Here is a 19,849-nt window from a genome sequence, read left to right on the forward strand (position 1 = left end):
AATTACCCCTCACACCCTCACAAGATGGCTGCCTACGACCAGGCTGGCAGGGGGTTTAGTGAGGAACAACCAAACGACTGAACAAGTAGGCTGCGTGGGGCAACCAGGCCAGCAGGAGGCCATGAGGGGTGAGCAGGCTGGCAGAGGGGGCATTCAGGGGCAACCAGGCCAGCAGGGGGCAGGGGCAGTAAGGAGTGATTAGGTCAGCAGGGGTGGGGCAGTTAGGAGCGACCAGGCTGGCAGGGAGAGGGCAGTTGGGGGCGATCTGGCTGGCAGTGGCGGGCAGTGATCAGGCCAGTAGGGAGGGCAGTTAAGGGCGATCAGGCCTGCATGGAGAGGCAGTGAGGGGCAATCAGGCCAGCAGGGGGGTCAGTTAGGGGCAAACAGGCAGGCAGGCAGGTGAGTGATTAGGAGCCAGCAGTCCAGGATTGTGAGAGGGATGTCTGACTGCCGGTTTAGACCCGATCCCTAGGACTGGGCCTAAACCAGCAGTTGGACATCCCCCGAGGGTCCCATATTGGAGAGGGTGCAGGCTGGTCTGAGGGGACCTCCTTGTGCACAAATTTCATGCAGTGGGCCTCTAGTGCTGCTATAAAAGGGAAGGAACTACTACTATTTGTAACAGCATGGATGGACCTGAAGAGCATTATGCTAAGCAAAATAAGTCAGTCAGAGAAAGATAAATATCACATAATCTCACTCTTTTGTGGAATATAATAAACAACATAAACTGATGAACAAAAACAGAGACAGAGAAGCATCGATAAGACCATCAAACCTCAGAGGAAAAGCAGGGGAGGGTAGGGGGAAGGAGGAGAGATCAACCAAAGGACTTGTATGCATGCATATAAGCGTAACCAATGGACACAGACACTAGGGGTGTGAGGGCACGAGCGGGGTGGGTGGGTGGAGGCAACGGGGGGATAAGGACACATATGTAATACCTTAATCAATAAAGGAAAAAAAAATAGTTGCTCTGTTTAAGAAAATAACAGGAATTCTGAATGTGCAAAGTAGTCTGAAATGAAATTCCCTCTAAAGATGTCATAAAAAATGATATTCATTATTTATCTAACGTAAAGTATGCTAGCTAAAGGTTGAATGGCCATTCTTCTCAACTTATTTTTTATCTCTTTAAATATTTAAGAACAGTCTTAAAGTCTCAAGATGGGTGTTATAGGTCCAAGTGTACTGTCTTCATTGATAAAACCAGAAGCAGGAAGGGAGACAAGAGGGAAGAACGTTTTTTAATCTATGTATCAAGAAGAAAATATTTCAAGCCCTTAGCTGACTTTTCATTATGCCTCGTTGTCTATAACGGACTCACATAACCATCTGAAGACAAAAGCCTAGTAAGAGGGAATGGGATTGTCATGACTAGTGAAGTTTCAGACCAGACATGATTCATCATCTGTGGCAGGCATATTGCTGATTCCAACACAGAAGGGATCTATTGTAAGAAAGATGATGAAAACTGATGTTGTAGATATCCAATATCATTATCCATAATGTGTTTTAAAGTGGCAACTCTGGAGCAAGTATGAAGTATATGTAGAAAGAGAATAGAAAAGTGGTGAAAGAACTTGATAGAAAAAGTACTGAGGAAAGGAAAAAAAAATAGCAGAAGCAGTACATGTTAGGATTTCAGGGGGACTTTAGTACACTGATGGCAGGACACTGCAGATAGCAGCCAGAAATAGCTGAGATAAGGCAACAATTTGGGAACATCAGAATGTTGGAGAAAGACATGACCAGGAGGAAAGGAATTATTGATTATTTCTCGGAAATATGGGGGTAACGGTAAGGAACATTGTATTCAACACAGTTCTTGGGAGTAAAGTACAGGACTTTTTTATTTGAATATAAAGGAAAAATAGGACTTAAATGACTTGGGACCATTCACAATGATTGATTTGGTAAAATTTTCATACATTTAACTATTTTATGCTAAGTAAAGTATAGGAAAACTACAGAATGTAGAGCACATAACAGAATGTTCCTACTTGTAGAAGAGAGCTATAAAACAGGAGATGAGTAGAAGTCAGTCAGTATAAAGATCATAGGAAACTTCTAGGCAAAGTCAACAGTATACAGGGAGGGCAAAAGTAGGTGGTATGTGAAACAGAGTTTATTCTCATACTATTATTTATGAATTATTATATTATTTTCCTTACAAATGATAGTAAACTTACTTTTGCGGACCCCTGTATATGCCAGCCATAAATAAAAGGAGGAAGTATGTATTTTGAGAACTGAAATCCAGTGTGAGGGGAGAGAAATAGGGAGCTGGCCTGAGATGGGTCAAGGGTGAGGTGGAAGGGAGATAGATAATTCAAGGCCCTGAAGGACATGTTAAAAAATGTTTAACTTGACTAAGAGCAACAGTTTCAAGGATATTTCATTTCTAAAAGACCGCCGAATTGTGAATACTAAATTAAAGGAGGGTCAAGAAAAAAACTGCAGAATTTCACTTTGGAGGCAACTGTGATCAGCTCAGAGGTTTGCAAGGGAGCAGCAGCACATATAGAGAGAACCTGCTGGAGAGACTTGATCTCAAAACTGTCCATGGTTTCAGGAATGACCAATTAGCAGATGGTAGACAGCTAATTGTTCATTTACTAGATAGCTAACGATTGAGGAGAAACAGGTCTTAGAAAAATGTCTCTGTATGATAGTTTATTTAAGCTGGTGGGATGGTTGGTAGGCAAAAAATTCCCTACTGGCCATGCTGAGTTCGTCATGCTATTGACACCCAGGAGAGATGAGTGGAATGTTGAACATATCAAACTAGAAAGGTTGGTTTGGAAATATAAATCTCCTAGAATAGACTCTTCGAATCTGTGTGTTTAACCATTGCTCTAGTGAACAGCATCAGCTTGGCACTAGTCTTTGAAAGATGAAATTAGGGATCCTCTGTACCAGCATAAAACTATCTTTGTCAGAGTTCTCCATTGTGCGTGTGCGTGTGTGTGTGTGTGTGTGTGTGTGTAATCGGTAACATAAAATTTACAATTCTAACCATTTTAAAATTTGTAGTTGGGTGGCGCTACAAAATGAATAGGTGTGCAATCATTACCACAATCCATCTCCAAAACTCATCTTTCTAAAATGAAACTCCAAACCCATTCAACAATAACTCCCCATTCCAATTTCCCCCACCCCCTGGAAACCACAGTTTTACTCTGTCTTTATGAATTTGACTACACTAAGTACCTCATACATGTAGAATCAAGCATTATGAATCCTTTGATGACTGGCTTATTCTATTTAGCATAATGCCTTCAAAGTCCATACACTTTGCAGCAATAGTATTTCCGTGATTTTTAATGCTGAATAATAGTCCATGTATGTATACACTTCATTTTGTTCATCAATTCATATAGACACCTGGGTTGCTTCCATCTATTGTCTATCTATATATATAAAAGCATAAGCGACCGTCCTATCGGTAGCTATGACACGCACTGATCACCAGGGGGCAGATGCTCAATGTGGGAGCTGCCGAGCTGCAGTGACTTGACAGCTGCGGTTCTCGGGTAACACACCCAAACCAAAGAGGGGTGAGCCCAATTCCAGGGTGGGTCACCCAAGAACCGCCCTGTCGCAATCCAGGACCCCTTGGGGGTGTCGGAGAGCCGGTTTCGGCCCAATCCCCACAGGCCAAGCCAAGGGACCCCACCAGTGCACGAATCCGTGCACGGGGCCTCTAGTTGTAAATATGCCCCACCAGGGGGCAGGGCCAGCCAGCCAACTGCAGGAAGGAAGGCCCCGGCTAGCAGCCAGCAGCCGGCAGCCACTAGGGACCCTACCTGTGCACGAATTTCATGCACTGGGCCTCTAGTGTAAGTATTACAGATTTAAAAGGCAATATTTGTTGTAAAATAGACTCAAATCTAGCAGAAGAAAAAATATAACACTGCCTTCAGAAATAATAAGCAGATAATCACCTTATGATTAGGTACAGTGAGGAAAATCTAAAATCATAAATTTCATAGAACAATTTATATTGTTATAGACCTCCTCCCCAACCACTCCCCAACTTACTCATAGGAGAGATATTTACTTTTCATTGTTTATTTTCCTGGTGCCCAAAATTATTCTACCTGTTTTACATTTAAACATTGAATACTTAAAACAATCTTACAAAGCAAGTGCTATTGTCCTTATTTTATCGAGGATACTTGATTTCAATAAAATTACCAATATGGTCTCCACTCCTCAGGCTGCTAAGCAGAGATACATTAAATTTCAAAGTTTTTTATTTCTCTTTCAATCTTCTTCCGTGGAAAGGGTAAAGTAAAATTTAATAGTGGACACTATAGCATTTTTACAGTGTTATTAAATGATTTATGCTATAGAATAAATTCAAGTGAAGTCCTTTAATCATCTAAAAACAGAAATCTTCCAAAAGGTGATGTTAGCAGAGACAGTTGAAGGTTGGCAACATGCCTTTTATCTGTGTGTAAGAGCTACTTTCACAACAATGGTGGTGGCCCTGCAGTCATTTTCAGCGGTCTGACAAATTGTATTTATATTACACTATAAAGCACACAGTGGTACTGTGCTGCACTGGTGAGCTGAAACACTTCACTCATCTAATCAAGGCTGTCCCAACTCATCTGAAAAATAGCATAGTGTGCTCGATGCACAAAGAAGGATTGTCAAACCAGATGCAAATATTACAATAGGAATTCTTGACTTGACAGGTTGTCTGCACAAGGGATGAGATATTATGACTCACTAGAGAGCAATAAACAGCAGAGAGATAAAATAACAACACTCAATCAAGGGGAGCAGTTTCTCCAGAGATTTTTATGTATTTATTTTGTATTAAGATCCTCTGGCTCTTGAGTAACACATGAAGTTTGAAAACAATCAACTTTCTTGAGTCTTATTTTTTAGTTTCACAAACCAGTGACTGATGAGGTAAATAGATATGATGAAACATGAAAGGATCCTCTCATAAGATATATAAATTGATATAGCTCAATTGATCAAACACTTAACCTTCCCCTTTCCTTTGGACCCTGGGCTTCTTCCTGTACAATCTGGCCTCAAAGGGTGAGTGCCCCAGCCCCCTCTCTAAGCTCTGTCCACCACCACTGTCATCAGCTGTTCCTTGCAGCCTTCGGGGCCATGGGCAGTAGAACACTTGGGGAGGACTCAGGGCCATTTGAGCAGGAAAATCCCAGCACACTGGTGCCGGAGGCACTGGCTTCTGGTTACTAGGAACCCTTAACTCTGGAACTTTTGCCTTGAGAAAAGAGGCACAGGCAGAGAAAGGATATAACTCAATCCTTTCACGTGCAGAATCCAAGGCAAGATCCCTGACTGCCTAGATCTAAGGGGCCGGTATTAAGAAACAGATTCAGGTTTTGTGAGGCCTGAAGTTTAAAAAGTCTGGAGGTGTCATTAATGAAAATCAACATTAGTAAGCCGTTGGCTGGCCAATCTTGATCCTCTAGATTTCACTTCCTTTTTCCAGACATAAATCAGATCTGTCCATTGTGTTTCCAACTGCAGAGAATACATCTGAAACTCTCTGAATGATTTCCCCAAAGACTCTGCATTAGGCTTGAGATTAGAAGATTACTCTTCCCAGCTCCAACTCCTCCTCCAAAAGCTGTTCAGTGGACTGACATTTAGGCAATAGCTCTCTGCACAGAAGTCTCTCCACATAATTCTTCTGACAGCTGTTTCTACCCTTAAATTGACCAATTCATTAAACAGGTACAATTTCTTTAAAAACTTGCATGGGAAGAGGGCTGTTTCATATTCATAGTAGTATGTATCAGATATTTATCAAATTCATGCCTCTGTTTCTTTTGTTTTAAATAAATTTTTTTCGATTAAAAGTCACAACTTATTAAGAGATATCCCACAACCTGGAAGAAAGTTTTCCAATGCACGTAGCAACCCAAGTTTAGAGATCAGAATATAAAAAAGAACTTCTCCTAATAGATATAAAGAAAAGACAAATTGCCAATAAAGAACTAAAAGAGGTAGATAGGCCGTTTAAGGGACAGGAAACACAAATGTCCAATAAACATTTGCAAAGATACACTACATGACTAAAAATAAATCTATGTAAATGAAAACCACAATGCCAGTTCACACCCCTAAGACTGGTGAAAGTATAGAGCCTCACAAGGCTAACTGTGGGCAAGAGTGTGAACCATGAGGAGTTCTGGCGAATGATTTAGCATTGTCTGTTGAATTCAAAGCTGTATGTGCCTTACAACCCTACCATCCCACTCCCAAAGAAACCTCACACTGGCTCCAGGAGCCCATAAATGTTCACAGAAGAACTATTTATAAAATAAACATTGCAAACTGTGTATATGCTTATTAACAGGAGACTGAATAAATACATTTTGATACAGTTATATGATGGAATAGTATACACTAATAAAAATAACTAGCATTGTAAGTCAAACATTTATCAGCACACTGCTGGGTGGTGAATGTGCCTTCTGGATACCTACGGCCTGTGGTGGTGAGGAGGAAGCTTACTGTGCCTGACTGGCCCCAGGACAAGAACTAGGGCCTCTGTGAAATGGTCTAGGGAGGTTGACATGTGCTGAAAATGAAGAAGAGTTTCCTAACAGGACAGGCTGGCCAAGATCCTCTAGGGCAGTGGTTCTCAACCTGTGGGTCGCGACCCTTTGGCGGTCAAACGACCCTTTCACAGGGGTCGCCTAAGACCATCCTGCATATCAGATATTTACATTACGATTCATAACAGTAGCAACATTACAGTTATAAAGTAGCAACTAAAATAATTTTATGGTTGGGTCACAACATGAGGAATTGTATTTAAAGGGCCAGAAGGTTGAGAACCACTGCTCTAAGGGAATAAACTGTCATTAAAGGTGTCAAGCAGGGGGTGGGCAAATTCATTTTCAGTGTACCAAGCACTGGATACCAGTAGTGTAAGGGCAGGGTTAGGTGAAGATGGTCTTTATGACCTCTCTTCCACACACAAAGGCCCTGTGGTTCCATGATTCAGTGACGTTGCAAAGCATGATCCAAAGAGGACAGGACTGAATAAATAACCAAATGGTGACGCATCCATGCCATACAACACTGCTCACTAATGAAAGGGCACGGACCCTGGCACAGGCAACAACACAGATAAATCTCAAAAAACATGCTGCATGAAAGAAGCCTTGAATGAGGGACCTCAAACTGATTCTATTTATGTCATGCTTCAATTCCTGACTTTTTTAAATGGGAGAGTTTTAAGGTACAAAGTAATGGAAGATAAATAAAGGCTAAAGACTAAGTGTAAAAGAAAATTTATTAGTAAAGAATCATAAGAATTTCAATAAGAACCTAAGTGGAATTTACTGATACTCATGTGGATTTTCAGTGAGAATCAATGGCAATGATTCAGAAAGGAATTTTGTGGAAGTACATTTGTAGGTTTCACACTTACATAGTTCCATTGATAATATTCAATATAAATTAAAATAATACCAAAGGTCTCCCTTGCCTAGACTATTACTAACTCAAAATAACATGTTAGGATTGTCATAATATTACATTATTTCATCATAATTACAATTAGTAATATACATATTTCTTCTCCAATCTTAATGCAATTACTTGTAATATACAGAAAGTTTTATAACCATATTTAATTTGCCTAGGTTCTGAAGTGCATATTGGCTCAGTTCCCTTTTCACATTTCACCATGTCCAATGTCAGTACCCTAATCAATGCTACTGTCAGAAACCACTGAAATGGTCTCACTATAGACACCAGTAGTGTGCTGGAAAATAGATAATGACCAGCTCTTTGGGAGAAGGGAAAATCCTGATTTGCAAGATCTACCCATTGCTATGGTGTAAATACACCCACCATGGCTAATTTCAAGCTTCCAATGGAAGATCACTGAACCTGGAGTTGGGAAGAAATGATAACAAATTGACTCTTTCAAAACACTGTCTTCACACCACTCCCCTCACCACACCCAATATATTCTTCATAAGAACACAGGATGAGGTTTTTAAAAGATCAAACCATCTGGGGCCTGGTTAAAAATAAATTTTTCAATTCTTTTTACTTCTCCCAAACCTTCTTTCAATTTTTTTCCTGCTCCCAGTCTTCACAGAGTATTCAGACAAGCTGTTATCTGTGCTGGAAAATTCTTCCTTTGCCTTTTCACATAATTAACTGATATCCTTCAGATCTTAGCTCAAGAATTAGTTCCTCAGAGAACTTTTCCCTGATGTCCTTGGTTATATTAAAGCCCCATATTAAAGCCCTTATAACAGGATACTACCTCTACATTATAGCTACTGTTACATCTACAGTCTTGTATTTCTTGATGCAATCAATTAATGTGTGTCTCCCTGACTATACTCTTAAGTTTATGAGACAGCACTTGGTTTTCAACACCAAATCCCCAGCCCTGAGCACAGTGCCAAGAACAAAGCAAATACTCAAGAATTAGATGAGTATATGTGTACCTAAAATCATAAATAAATATGTTCCCCTGAAATTTGTAGAGTTGAAGATTAGATGATAAGAGGAGTCTTTGATGTGTCTTTCGTAGGGCTACAGAGTTTGTGTAACAACTTTATAGATGACATTAGAAAGTACTTAAGCTTTTCCAAATTTAAGAATACATTATTCATTCAGATAAAATAAAAAGAGCTGACAGAACTTTAAATGTTTGTTCTTAAGAACCTATCCGAATAAAATAGGTTACTTTTAGCCTTTCTTAAAAAATATGACATTCTGTACTAAATGATGGCATTTTCACCCTTTCAGAAGCAGCTCAAACTTTATGTCAACAAATGAAGCACTACAAGGAGGTCTTGAACCTGGAGTGCATACAGCTTATTTAGCTAATGCATCATTTCAACAAATTGAAACAATAAACCAAATGTCTTAGGAAGTTTAGATTTCTCTATATAAAATAAAAAACATGGAAATTGACAAAAGTAATAGAATAATTTATCTCTCTCATATTCACCTCTATATTTCTAAATTTACAATGACTATAAAATGCCTTTATTTCAGATGTTGAGTCAAGATATATATAAACAGAGTACATGCATTTCAACAAACAGTTCTAATAAAAACACAAAATAAAATTCAAAACTAATCATGAATGTGGTTTCTACTGTCCTCTTCAGAGTTTGAATTTTATGTACATTTCATAAGCTGCTCAAAGCACATAATTGTGATTTGAGAAATGTATAAGTTTGAGTACCATGAGAGTGTGGCTGGATATGTGGACATATTTTTAACATTAGGATTTTATAATTTTATAAAGCTCTGCATTCACAGCTTTTTGATCCCAACATCCCATGCTTATAACAAATAATTGAAAACTGTATACTCTTTTTGGATCACAAAGATTTTTTTTCTAGCAAATTTACCCTTTCCATGGTATTCTGAGCTACCTATCAGACCAGACTAAAAAGTAAAGTAAAATCTGTACCTTTGTTTTCTGAATGAAGATGATCTTTAGATATATCAACAAGAGAACAGATCCGCCTACTCCCACTATAGTGCTCAGAATGCAGCTTTCCTTCCTAAAAGATTTAGATATTTTCTCCCTATAGCTTGCTATGCTGAAAAATGTATATTTAATTCCTAACTGAAATGCATTATTCTTCCTTTATTCCTTATAGAAAATGTCTACAAAATTATAAATACGTGAGAATATTTAAAAACTATTTGTAAAAATTAGAATATTTTCCCCCAGGCTATGACTAAAAGTTGGTAAGGTTATATAAAATATTTCAGTCATAAAATATTTCTGACATTCTAAAATTATATATCAATACAATGGTATAATTAAGACCAATATTCTGAGTTTGTTTTCATGAATTTATATCAATATATCAATAAATGTGACCTAACGTTAAATAATCATATGTCCAACCCAAATCCATACCTTACATTAGATAAATAGCATCTGTTGCCTTTATACCACCATTGATCTCTTAGGTGCATATTTTACCTCTTTACCTAGATTATGACATCCACAAAGATACATTATCTTACATATTTTTTCTTATGTAAACTCTTATGTATTCAAAAGCTCATATACTGAGATTACTGCACTTCTTAGCAACAGATGTGCTGAGATTTGAATTATATGACTCTATGAGTCCTATGTTTCAAAGACTCAATGGATTTTTTATGCATTTATCATGCAAAGCCTGTACAATTAAAGGTGAAATTTTACAAAGAGAAATAATTCCATCATGAATTTAAAGGAAATACTAGTTATTCAAAGATAATTTCTCAACTTACAGCATTCTAATATCTACAAATACAGTTTGAATAATTATAAAAGTAGTGTTTATGAAACTACATTTCATTTTCAAAATTTAGCTATCAGCTCTTAAAGTGTGTATACATTTTTGGGGACACTATATATAATACATTTGAGTTTTCAAATATAATTCAATTGGTGTATATGAGACGTAATTTTCCTCCCATTAGACAAAAAAAAAAGGCTTTTGGAACCTAAAGATTAGACTATATTAAGAACAGTTAAATTGTTTTCACTTTTAGGTTGTATTAAAACTGAATTACAATCATTACTTTCTGAATTGGTTAATACTTCTCTCATAATAAGTATATTAACACTATTTTCATTCAATCAAATATATACATTGCTCCATTTGAACTCATTCTTACATGTAACATTAAGGGATTTTCTAAATGATTTCAGAAAGAGTAGCAGGAATTTTCATTCCAGAGAACTCTGTCTTCAGGAGTTTATTCAGTAGAAAGGCATCAAGAAACAAACATTATTATACAGTGTTATCAATGGGGAAAAATAACAGGTGCTTTAAGGTAACGCTTCCTCACTGATGAACTGGTCAGCCAGCAATCCTTGGCAACATCATTCATCACCTCATTTCCAAACTTCAAGCAGGTATGGCACTACTTTCACTGGAAAATCATCAGTAGTTTTTCCTTTTTCACTTATTTAATGCATACCCAGAAATAATCCTAGTTTATTTGATATTTCAAGCCCATATAGCTCACATTTGTGGCCATGGATTTAGTGGTCTCTTGTCATTATAATAAAGAAAAGAATTATCACTTATTCCATATAAGATCAAACTTAAATATAAATTAAATTATAAAAAGCAAACCAACTTTAAGCTAGGAAGTTTATATTAAAATCTGATCATATTTTAGAGCATTAAATCCTACAACTACAAAATAAGCAATCTAAGAACAGTGCACCCACATTCCCAGGTAAGGAAACAGGCTACTTACCCGAGTTCCTAAGATAAAGGAACAACATGACCTTTGGATGGGATATAGTTCAAACACACAAAGTTGGAAGCCACAGAAGCTATTCATGAGGCAGTAGATTGATTTTTAATGTGCAAAATTTACTTCTGCCCTCTCCATATGGCAGTATTGACACATTCATTATAAACTGCAACTTCTGAGCAATCTAATTCAGTTATCTACAAGTTTTACAAAGCTCTAAAAGTCAAATGAACAACTTACTGTTTGGAAGGTTCAGGGAATTTTAGCTCTTCTCCTTTCCTCATTTCTATTGTTGGTTCCATAGGAGTGAGCACTACAGCAGCACATGAGACTACAGAGTTGTACGATTCCTCCCGGCAAACTGTTGTTATTGAAAGAATTCATTGTAAATGTCAAAGTTATTTATTAACTAGTCTCACTTTCCCTTTTTCTACTTTTTCTTTTCAGTCAAATTAAAGAGATAACTAAACTAAAAACATTAATTATAATTACATTATCCTTAATTATCATTTTCTAAACTAAGTCATCCCTCACTAGGCGTTGCCAACATTTTACAGTCCTTCATTTAAAAAAAGCTTTTCATTGAAGAATGAGAAGAACACAAATCATACACAGCTAAATTAATCTTTGCAACATGAGAACATCTGTTTAATCAGCATTACAATCAATAAATAGGGCATTACCAGCACCCTAAAAATCCTGTGGTACCCATTTCTAATCACTATTATAGCCTCCAAACTTAGACATTATAATTACTTATATAACCACAGATTAGTTTATCTACTTCTAACCTTAATATAAATTACATCATACTCTTTTGTTGGTGTACTCTTTCATGTGGCTTATTTCAATTTGTTCATTCTTATACTTTCCAGTGAATGCTATATATATAATATATGTATATATATGAATATATATGGTGGGGCAAAAGTATGTATAGAGTTGTAAGCATGCAAAACAGAGCTTATTATAGTTATTATTATTATTATTATTATTATTATTACTACAAAACAGCTATAGTTCAGGTTTATTAGGCTGAATTTAATTTGTTTGCCTTATGGAGCACATATTAGAAATTAAATGACTTACCTTCTATGAATATATTTTCTACATAATTCTTTTTTATTGTCTAAAGTTTTACATATGTTTCCTTTTCCCCCAATTATTTTCCATGTGAACAGCTACAGAAATACTTTTGCCTGACCCAATCTGCGCGCGCGCGCGCACACACACACACACACACACACACACACACTCACTTTATTGGTAATAGACATTTGGATTGTTTCTGGTCTGGGGCTATTTCAAAATATCTATAAACTTCCTTGTATTGTTTTGATGCATACATAAATTTATAGTGCAAAAATACTTATGAATTGCTCCTAAGGTATATTCATATATTTTATGTTTGTTAAGCTTTTCTCAACTGATTGTACTAACTTGCATTCCCCAAAATAGAATAAGAATTTCAGTAGTTCTGCATCTGTACCAACACTTGGTTTTGTCAGGTTTTTTTACTTTTTAAAAATTTAATATTGTATTAATTTTATTGCTATATCCAAATATAGCATCTTAAAACAATATACATTTAATATCATAGATCTTCATGTTAGCAGTCTAGGAAGGCTCCATTGTGTTCTCTGATTAAAGTCTCTCCAGGCCATTGTCAAGATGGTAGCCAATCTTTGCTCTTATCTAAAGTCTATGGGTCAAGAATCCATTTCTGAGCTTGTATATGTTGCTAGCAAAATTTAGCATGCAGTAGTGGGATACAGGTCTCCTTTGCCTTGCTGGCTAGTGGTCAAGATCTATTCCGAGTTCCCTGACAGCCAGTGACCCACAGCCTCTCTATCTCAGCAATGGAGAACGCCCCTTACATTGAGAACTTCTCATGCTTCAGATTTAATTTCTTCTTCTCCTAACAGCTGGGGAAAATATTCCTCTGCTTTTAAAGGACTCATGTGATTAGTCTAGATTATATCCTTTTTTATTACCTCAAAGTCAACTGATTAATAATCTTAATTATAGCTGCAAAATCTCTTTTACCATGTAACATAACATAATTATAGTAGTGAAGTCCTATAATTTTCCCAGTGGAAGTAATTATACCAGGGCTACAGTCATGTGTCATCTTAGAATTCTGCCTACCATGGCTATTCCTGTAAGTGTATAGTGATATTACATTTTAATTTTCATTTTCCTGATAACTAATAAATTAAATATACTAGAGGCCTGGTGCATGAAATTTGTGCACTCGGGGCGGGGGGCGTTGTTTCTCAGCCCAGTCTGCACCCTCTTGCAGTCCGGGAGCCCTTGAGGGATGTCCAACTGCTGCAGAGACGGGAGAGGCTCTCACCAAGGCCACTGCGCTTACCAACTGTGAGCCCAGCTTCTGGCTGAGCGGTGCTCCGCCTGTAGAAGAGCACTGACCACCAGGGGGAAGCTCCTGCATTGAGCAGGATTAGGCCAAAACTGGCTCTCTGACATCCTCCAAGGGGTTTGGATTGTGAGAAGGCACGGGCCAGGCCAAGGGCCCCACCGGTGCACGATCGGGGACAAGGAGGGACATGGGAGGTTGCCCAGCCAGGGAGGGACCGCAGGAGGGCTCCAGGGTGTGCCCAGCCCCTTTCACTAAGTCCTAATTAGCTGGATCCCAGCAGCAAGCTAACATACAGATCAGAGCATCTGCCCCCTGGTGGTCAGTGCATGTCACAGCGACTGGTTGACCGGTCGACTTCCCCCTGGTGGTCAGTGCACGTCATAGTGAGTGGTTAAGCAGCCTTAGCATATCATTAGCATATTATGCTTTGGTTGAACGGACGACCGGACACTTAGCATATTAGACTTTTATTATATATATAATCCTCATTTTACATCATTCTGATATGCAAAAATTTCAGTTACATGATTTAGTTAAATAACACCAGATACCACCAAACATATGTTTCAAATTTCAGTTAGCATGATATATCAGCTATAACTGTATAAAGTATAAATTTCTCTACTAGCTCTTCAGTCCACACATCACTACACAAATAATAGATGTGCTTCATGATCAGTGACACACATATTGCTTCTTTCTAAGTCTGTCAATGATTGGTCTTTATGATACTCAGTTTAAGCACAGACCTCAAAGTGTGTAGTTGCATTGCTCCCTTGTCTTCCAATGATAAGCCCATGCGACATTTTATACAAATGAGTACTCTGAGGAAGGAATTTGTCAGTGGAAATAAAAGTGTAGCAAAGAAATGAAAACCGTTAGTGCTGGAAGTGATATTTGATTTGATTATAAATAAAAAGCCAATGACCACTGATCTAAGTATTCATTTCAAGAACTAAGAGCTAGACAACAAATTAACTTCCTCCCCTGTGTAGAAAGGGAAATACTAAACACAACAGCACACATTAATGAAAGGGAAGACAAAAATACAATGGTTGGGCCATGATCTGAAAGAGAAAGGTGTGAGAAATGATCCCAGGTTCTCCAATTTTCCTATGAAAACATTTGCTGAATTATTAATCTGCTCAGGGGTAGAGTATGAGGTATAAAATAGATGGCCAGCCCTAGCTGGTTTGGCTCAGTGGATAGAGCATTGGCCTGTGGACCGAAAGGTCCCTGGTTCAATCCTGGTTAAGGGCACCTGCCTGGGTTGCAAGCTCAATCCCCAGTAGGGAGTGTGCAGGAGGCAGCCAATCAATGCTTCTCTTTCTCTCTCTCTCTCTCCCCTCTCTCTTCCTCTCTGAAATCAATAAAAATATATAGATAAAAATCTATCTATCTATCTATCTATCTATCTATCTATCTATCTATCTATATAAAGAGCCAGGTGCCGTCACATCTGAAACAACCAAATGGACAACCGAACAGTCTGAGTGGGGTGACAAGGCCAGCAGGGGGGTTAGTGAGGGACAACCAAATGACTGAGCAGCAGGCTTCGTGGGGCGACCAGGCCAGCAGGGAGGGCAGTGAGCAGTGACAAAATGACTGAACAGCAGGCTGCATGGAGTGACCAGGCTGGCAGTGGGGGGCAGTGAGCAGTGACCAGGCCAGCAGGGGGCGCAGTTGGAGGTAACCAACCTGGCAGGGAGGCTGTGAGGGGCAACCAAGCTGGCAGTGGGGGGGGGCAGTTGGGGGTGACCATGCCAGCAAGGGGGGGGCAATTGGGGGTGACCAGGCCAATGAGGGGATAGTTGGTGCAACCAGGTTGGCAGGGGGGTAGTTGGGGGCAACCAGGCCAGCAGGGGGGCCAGTTAGGGGCAATCATGTTGGCAGGCAGAGGCCGTTAGGGGTGATCAGGCTGGCAGGGGCGTTCAGGCAGGCAGGCAGGTGAGCAGTTAGGAGCTAGCGGTTCTGGGTTGTGAGAGGGATGTCGGACTACCAGTTTAGACCCGATCCTAGGGATCTGGCCTAAACCGACAGTCAGTCATCCACTGAGGGGTCACGGATTGGAAAGGGTGCAGTCTGGGCTGAGGGGACCACACCTCATGCACAAATTTTGTGCACTGGGCCTCTAGTAAATAAGTAAAATAGATGACCATTTTGCCAGGCCGAGTGGCTCAGTTGGTTGGAGAGTTGACCTTGTACACCAAAAGGTTGTGGGTTCCATTCCAGGTCAGGGCATATGCCCAGGATGGGGCATGTAGGAGGCAGCTGATCAATTATAATTGATGTTTCTCTCATCAATGTTTCTCTATGTCCCTCTCCCTTTCTCTCTCTGAAACCAATAGAAACCTATTTAAAAATAAAATAAAAAATAATCACATAAAAAAGATGACCATTTTAAGCAGAGCTGAAATTGAAACGATCTTGTGGTGCTCAAGAGATAACAATGTTCACAGTGGTTCCAGGAGAGGCCCTGGTTTCCTCATGGTCTCTAATGCCATAAGGCAGACTTTCTTTCTTTGTAAAAAACATTTTAATTTTCTCTACTTATTCTTGGCATGAGCTTTGTATCGCTGACAGACAATTCCATCACAGGTGAGAGCAGAGAACTCTATTACAGTTTAAATTTACACTGTTGCCCAACCACTGCTAGAGAAGAATTAGACTAAGAACATTATTGTTTTTCTTCTCTGAGATAACATTTGCTTATTCAGTAAACATTTAGTGAATTACTGATATGTTCCAAGAAACATGCTGAATTGACAGGGTTTAACTCTGGGCAAGAGAGAAGTGATCCCACCCCCCAAAAATGTGTTTAATGAAGTTTTGATTTATTCTTCTAGAGCACTGATTTTCAAGCTTTTTCATCTCATGGCGCACATAAAAAAATTACTAAACTTCTGCGGCCCATCCAAAAATATAGTTTTGGCCGATTTGACAAAATAATTGGTATAATTTTGATTCATTCACACCAGATGGCTATTGTTGTGTTGGCTCTTGTCATTTTTTTATTTGACAATCTAAGGAAAAAGAGGTCAGTTCCCCCAACTAAATAGTCAGGTATTTCATGTATTAAAAATTCTTACTGCACACTGATTGAAAATCACTGGGTTAGAGATATTTCTCAAATATTAGAGCAGTCACCCTCTGACCAGATTAGGTGAAAGCACCTACATAGTTTTCTATAAGAGAAAGTGGAGTTATTTAAAAAAAAGAAATAGAGAAAATGCTGTAAGTAAATAAGAAAAATCTCAAAAATAAGAACATTTGTTTACTCAAGGTAATTTGAATATCATTACTTAATTTGTATAATCTAGAGGCTGGGACAAATGACAAAGCACTCAAAGGTATAAGGCATTAAAAAATGAATAACTAGGCCAATAAGAAAATAACCCCCATTAATTGTTCTATTAAAAAAAGTGACAATTAATGAACCTGTCTGAAGATGGATGGTTGGGAACTCCATTTAAATGATTAAGCTTTTATATTTAGCTGAAATTAAATTACACTCAAGTTTCAATATCTTTAAATTTCATTTATCATGAGATAAAAGAATTAGTGTAATAAATGCAAGTTAGGCAATTAAGTAATAGAGAAGTTATGACTTCAAAAAAGTGAATGGAATAATAAACGGGAAGTACAGATTTTCCAAACAAAAAATACTTTAGGTAGTTATAATATTATGAACACCAAAAATGATAAAACCTTCTGAGAGCCTCTAAATAAAAAATCTGTAATTATTGGGGCAGAGTAGAAATTATTTATGGTTTCATTCCATGTATTTATTTATTTTAATTTAAGTATTTCTGGTATATACTTATATTAACAATATAAGTTTCCTGTAAATAATAAAATTATTTAACATCATATACCTTACAATGTGATCACCTCACTAATTCTAGTAATTATCTGTCACCATATAAACTTATCACACTATTCTTGAATATATTCCTCTTCCCCTCTTCACCCATCCTTCCACCCATTCCTTCTGGTAACCATTCTTTTGGTCTATAAGTCTGTTTTCGTTTTATTTCTACATTCCACATATAAGTGAAACCATATATACATAAAGCACATAGACACGGATAACAGTATGGTGACAGCCAGAGAGAAAAGGGGTGGGGTAGATGGAGGTAGGCAAAGTGGGGGGAAGGGGAGTGGAATGGGGACAGAAAGATATTTTACTTTTGGTGATGGGCACAAGATGCAGTGTGCAGATGATGTTTTGTTGTGTTGTACACTTGAAACCTATATGGTTTTGTTAACCAACATCACCCCAACAAACAAATAACTAAATAAATAGAAATTTTAAGACTTCTATTTCCAACACATACTCACATCTTATATTTACCTGCTTTCTTAAATGAAACAAAATTCTCATTATATAACAAAAAGAGAAATTATAGTGAAAGTTTGGATGAGAAAGAAGAATTGGCAAAAGCAGGAAGCAGACCTTCAAAATAATTAATAAATAATTTAAATAACAATTTAAACTTAAAAACATATTCTACAACCATATTATGTAAGAATAATATTATCTTGGGAATCATTTTAAAATATGTTAAGAATTGCATAAAAATTATTAATATCCTGAGTTAATAACTGATTTGAGAAAGAATACAGAAATAGAAATGAAATACCTATATTCTGGAAATGTTAAACAAAACTATAAAATGTAAAAAGTAACTTTAATTTAGTCAAGCTTATCTCACATGTTCCAGATTTTGGTATTTTTATTGTTGTGTGCCAATAGTAACCTTTCATCTTGTTAAACTTTTGGACAGTCATCAGGTTTATTAAAAAATTTTGTTCCTCAAAAATCATGTTTTTAACCAACTTTATCTTGTTTGCAACAATTTACTTCTTGTCTCAACTTTTGAATAGTTATTTTCATCAATCTTATATTGTGCAAATATTTCTAGAATAAAATTAAAACCTCACTAGTGATAGAGAAACATAGAACATTGTGAAAATGTGGATTCAGTTTATAAGATTAGCAAGTTTATTTTATTTATAAATACTTTTAATTGATTTTAGAGAGAGAGGAAGGGAGAGGGTGTTAGAAAAACATCCGTGTGACAGCAGAATATCAATCGGTTCAGAATCAAGCCCCAAACCCTGGCACATGTACCAACCCAGGAACCAAACCAGCAACCCTTCAGTGCACAGAACAACACCCAACCAACTGAGCCACACAGGCCAGGGAAAGCAATTTTATTAGTATAACTCAAACACTATTATGTTTGAGGCAGGCAGGCAAAAATATACCTTGGCATGTTAAATCCAAGTAGGAATAATCAATGGCTTTCTAAATGTCAAATATGAAACAAGTATTTATTAATCTCTCCCGACAGCAGAGCAAGAAACTTATGGATAAAGTGGGGGTTTTTTGTTTTAATACATATAAAAATATTATCTGATGAATGTTACTAGTTGAACTGTGCGCCCTCCCATTTATATGTTGAGATTCTAACCCCTGGTTTCTCAGAATGTTACTGTACTTGGAGATATGGCATTTAAAGAGGAAATTAGATTAAAATTGGGGTGGGCCCTAAACCAATATGACTCCATCGAAGCCCTCAGTTGGCCATCATCAACAACTGAATGCAAATAAAAGGGCTTTGTATTTTGGCTGAGGCCTTAAACATCATAGAGCAGAAGGAAACGCCCAGCTTCACCCTGTCTGAATTTCTGATCCACAAAAATCATGAAAGATGAATGATGTTCACTGTTTTAAGCCACTAAGTTTTAGGAAAATTTGTTACACAGAAATAGATAAGCAATACACTCCTATAGAACATTTGTCATTAATAAAAAAAAATAGATTTTAATGCCTCAGGAGAGAATGTTTTCATTAAAATTGTTACCTAAATGATAGAGGGGAAAACAAATTTTTGCCATAAAGACTTGCCCACATGTGTATGTGTAATTTATGAATGAAAATTATAGAAACAAATAGTTTAAATCCCCATTCAGCTGTTCTCTATAGCTTAACACTATGGAAAAAAAAAAAATATATATATAGTCTATTCTAGAGGCCCAGTGCATGAAATTCATGCATGGGCAGGGTCCCTAATGGCTGCCAGCTGTTGGCGGGGGCCTCCCATCCCTGGCTGCCAGCTGCCAGCCGAGGCCTACATACGTTTTGCACCGCCCTCCTGGTGGTCAGTGCATGTCATAGCAAGTGATTGAACTGCAGGTCAGTTGAAC

At 37.8% G+C, this 19,849-nt stretch overlaps 1 protein-coding gene across 1 annotated transcript in view; it reads right to left on the reverse strand.

The window, feature by feature from the left end:
• LOC102256539 (serine-rich coiled-coil domain-containing protein 1-like) overlaps positions 1-19,849 on the reverse strand; it is a 972,873-nt gene that overhangs the window by 908,429 nt on the left and 44,595 nt on the right. Inside the window, exon 3 of the mRNA XM_014547713.1 lies at positions 11,497-11,617. Coding sequence (XP_014403199.1) covers positions 11,497-11,617 — 121 coding nt within the window. The remainder of the gene's footprint in view (positions 1-11,496; positions 11,618-19,849) is intronic.

The sequence above is a fragment of the Myotis brandtii genome, unplaced genomic scaffold, assembly GCF_000412655.1.
Source record: "Myotis brandtii unplaced genomic scaffold, ASM41265v1 scaffold113, whole genome shotgun sequence".
NCBI classification, from domain to species: Eukaryota; Metazoa; Chordata; class Mammalia; order Chiroptera; family Vespertilionidae; genus Myotis; species Myotis brandtii.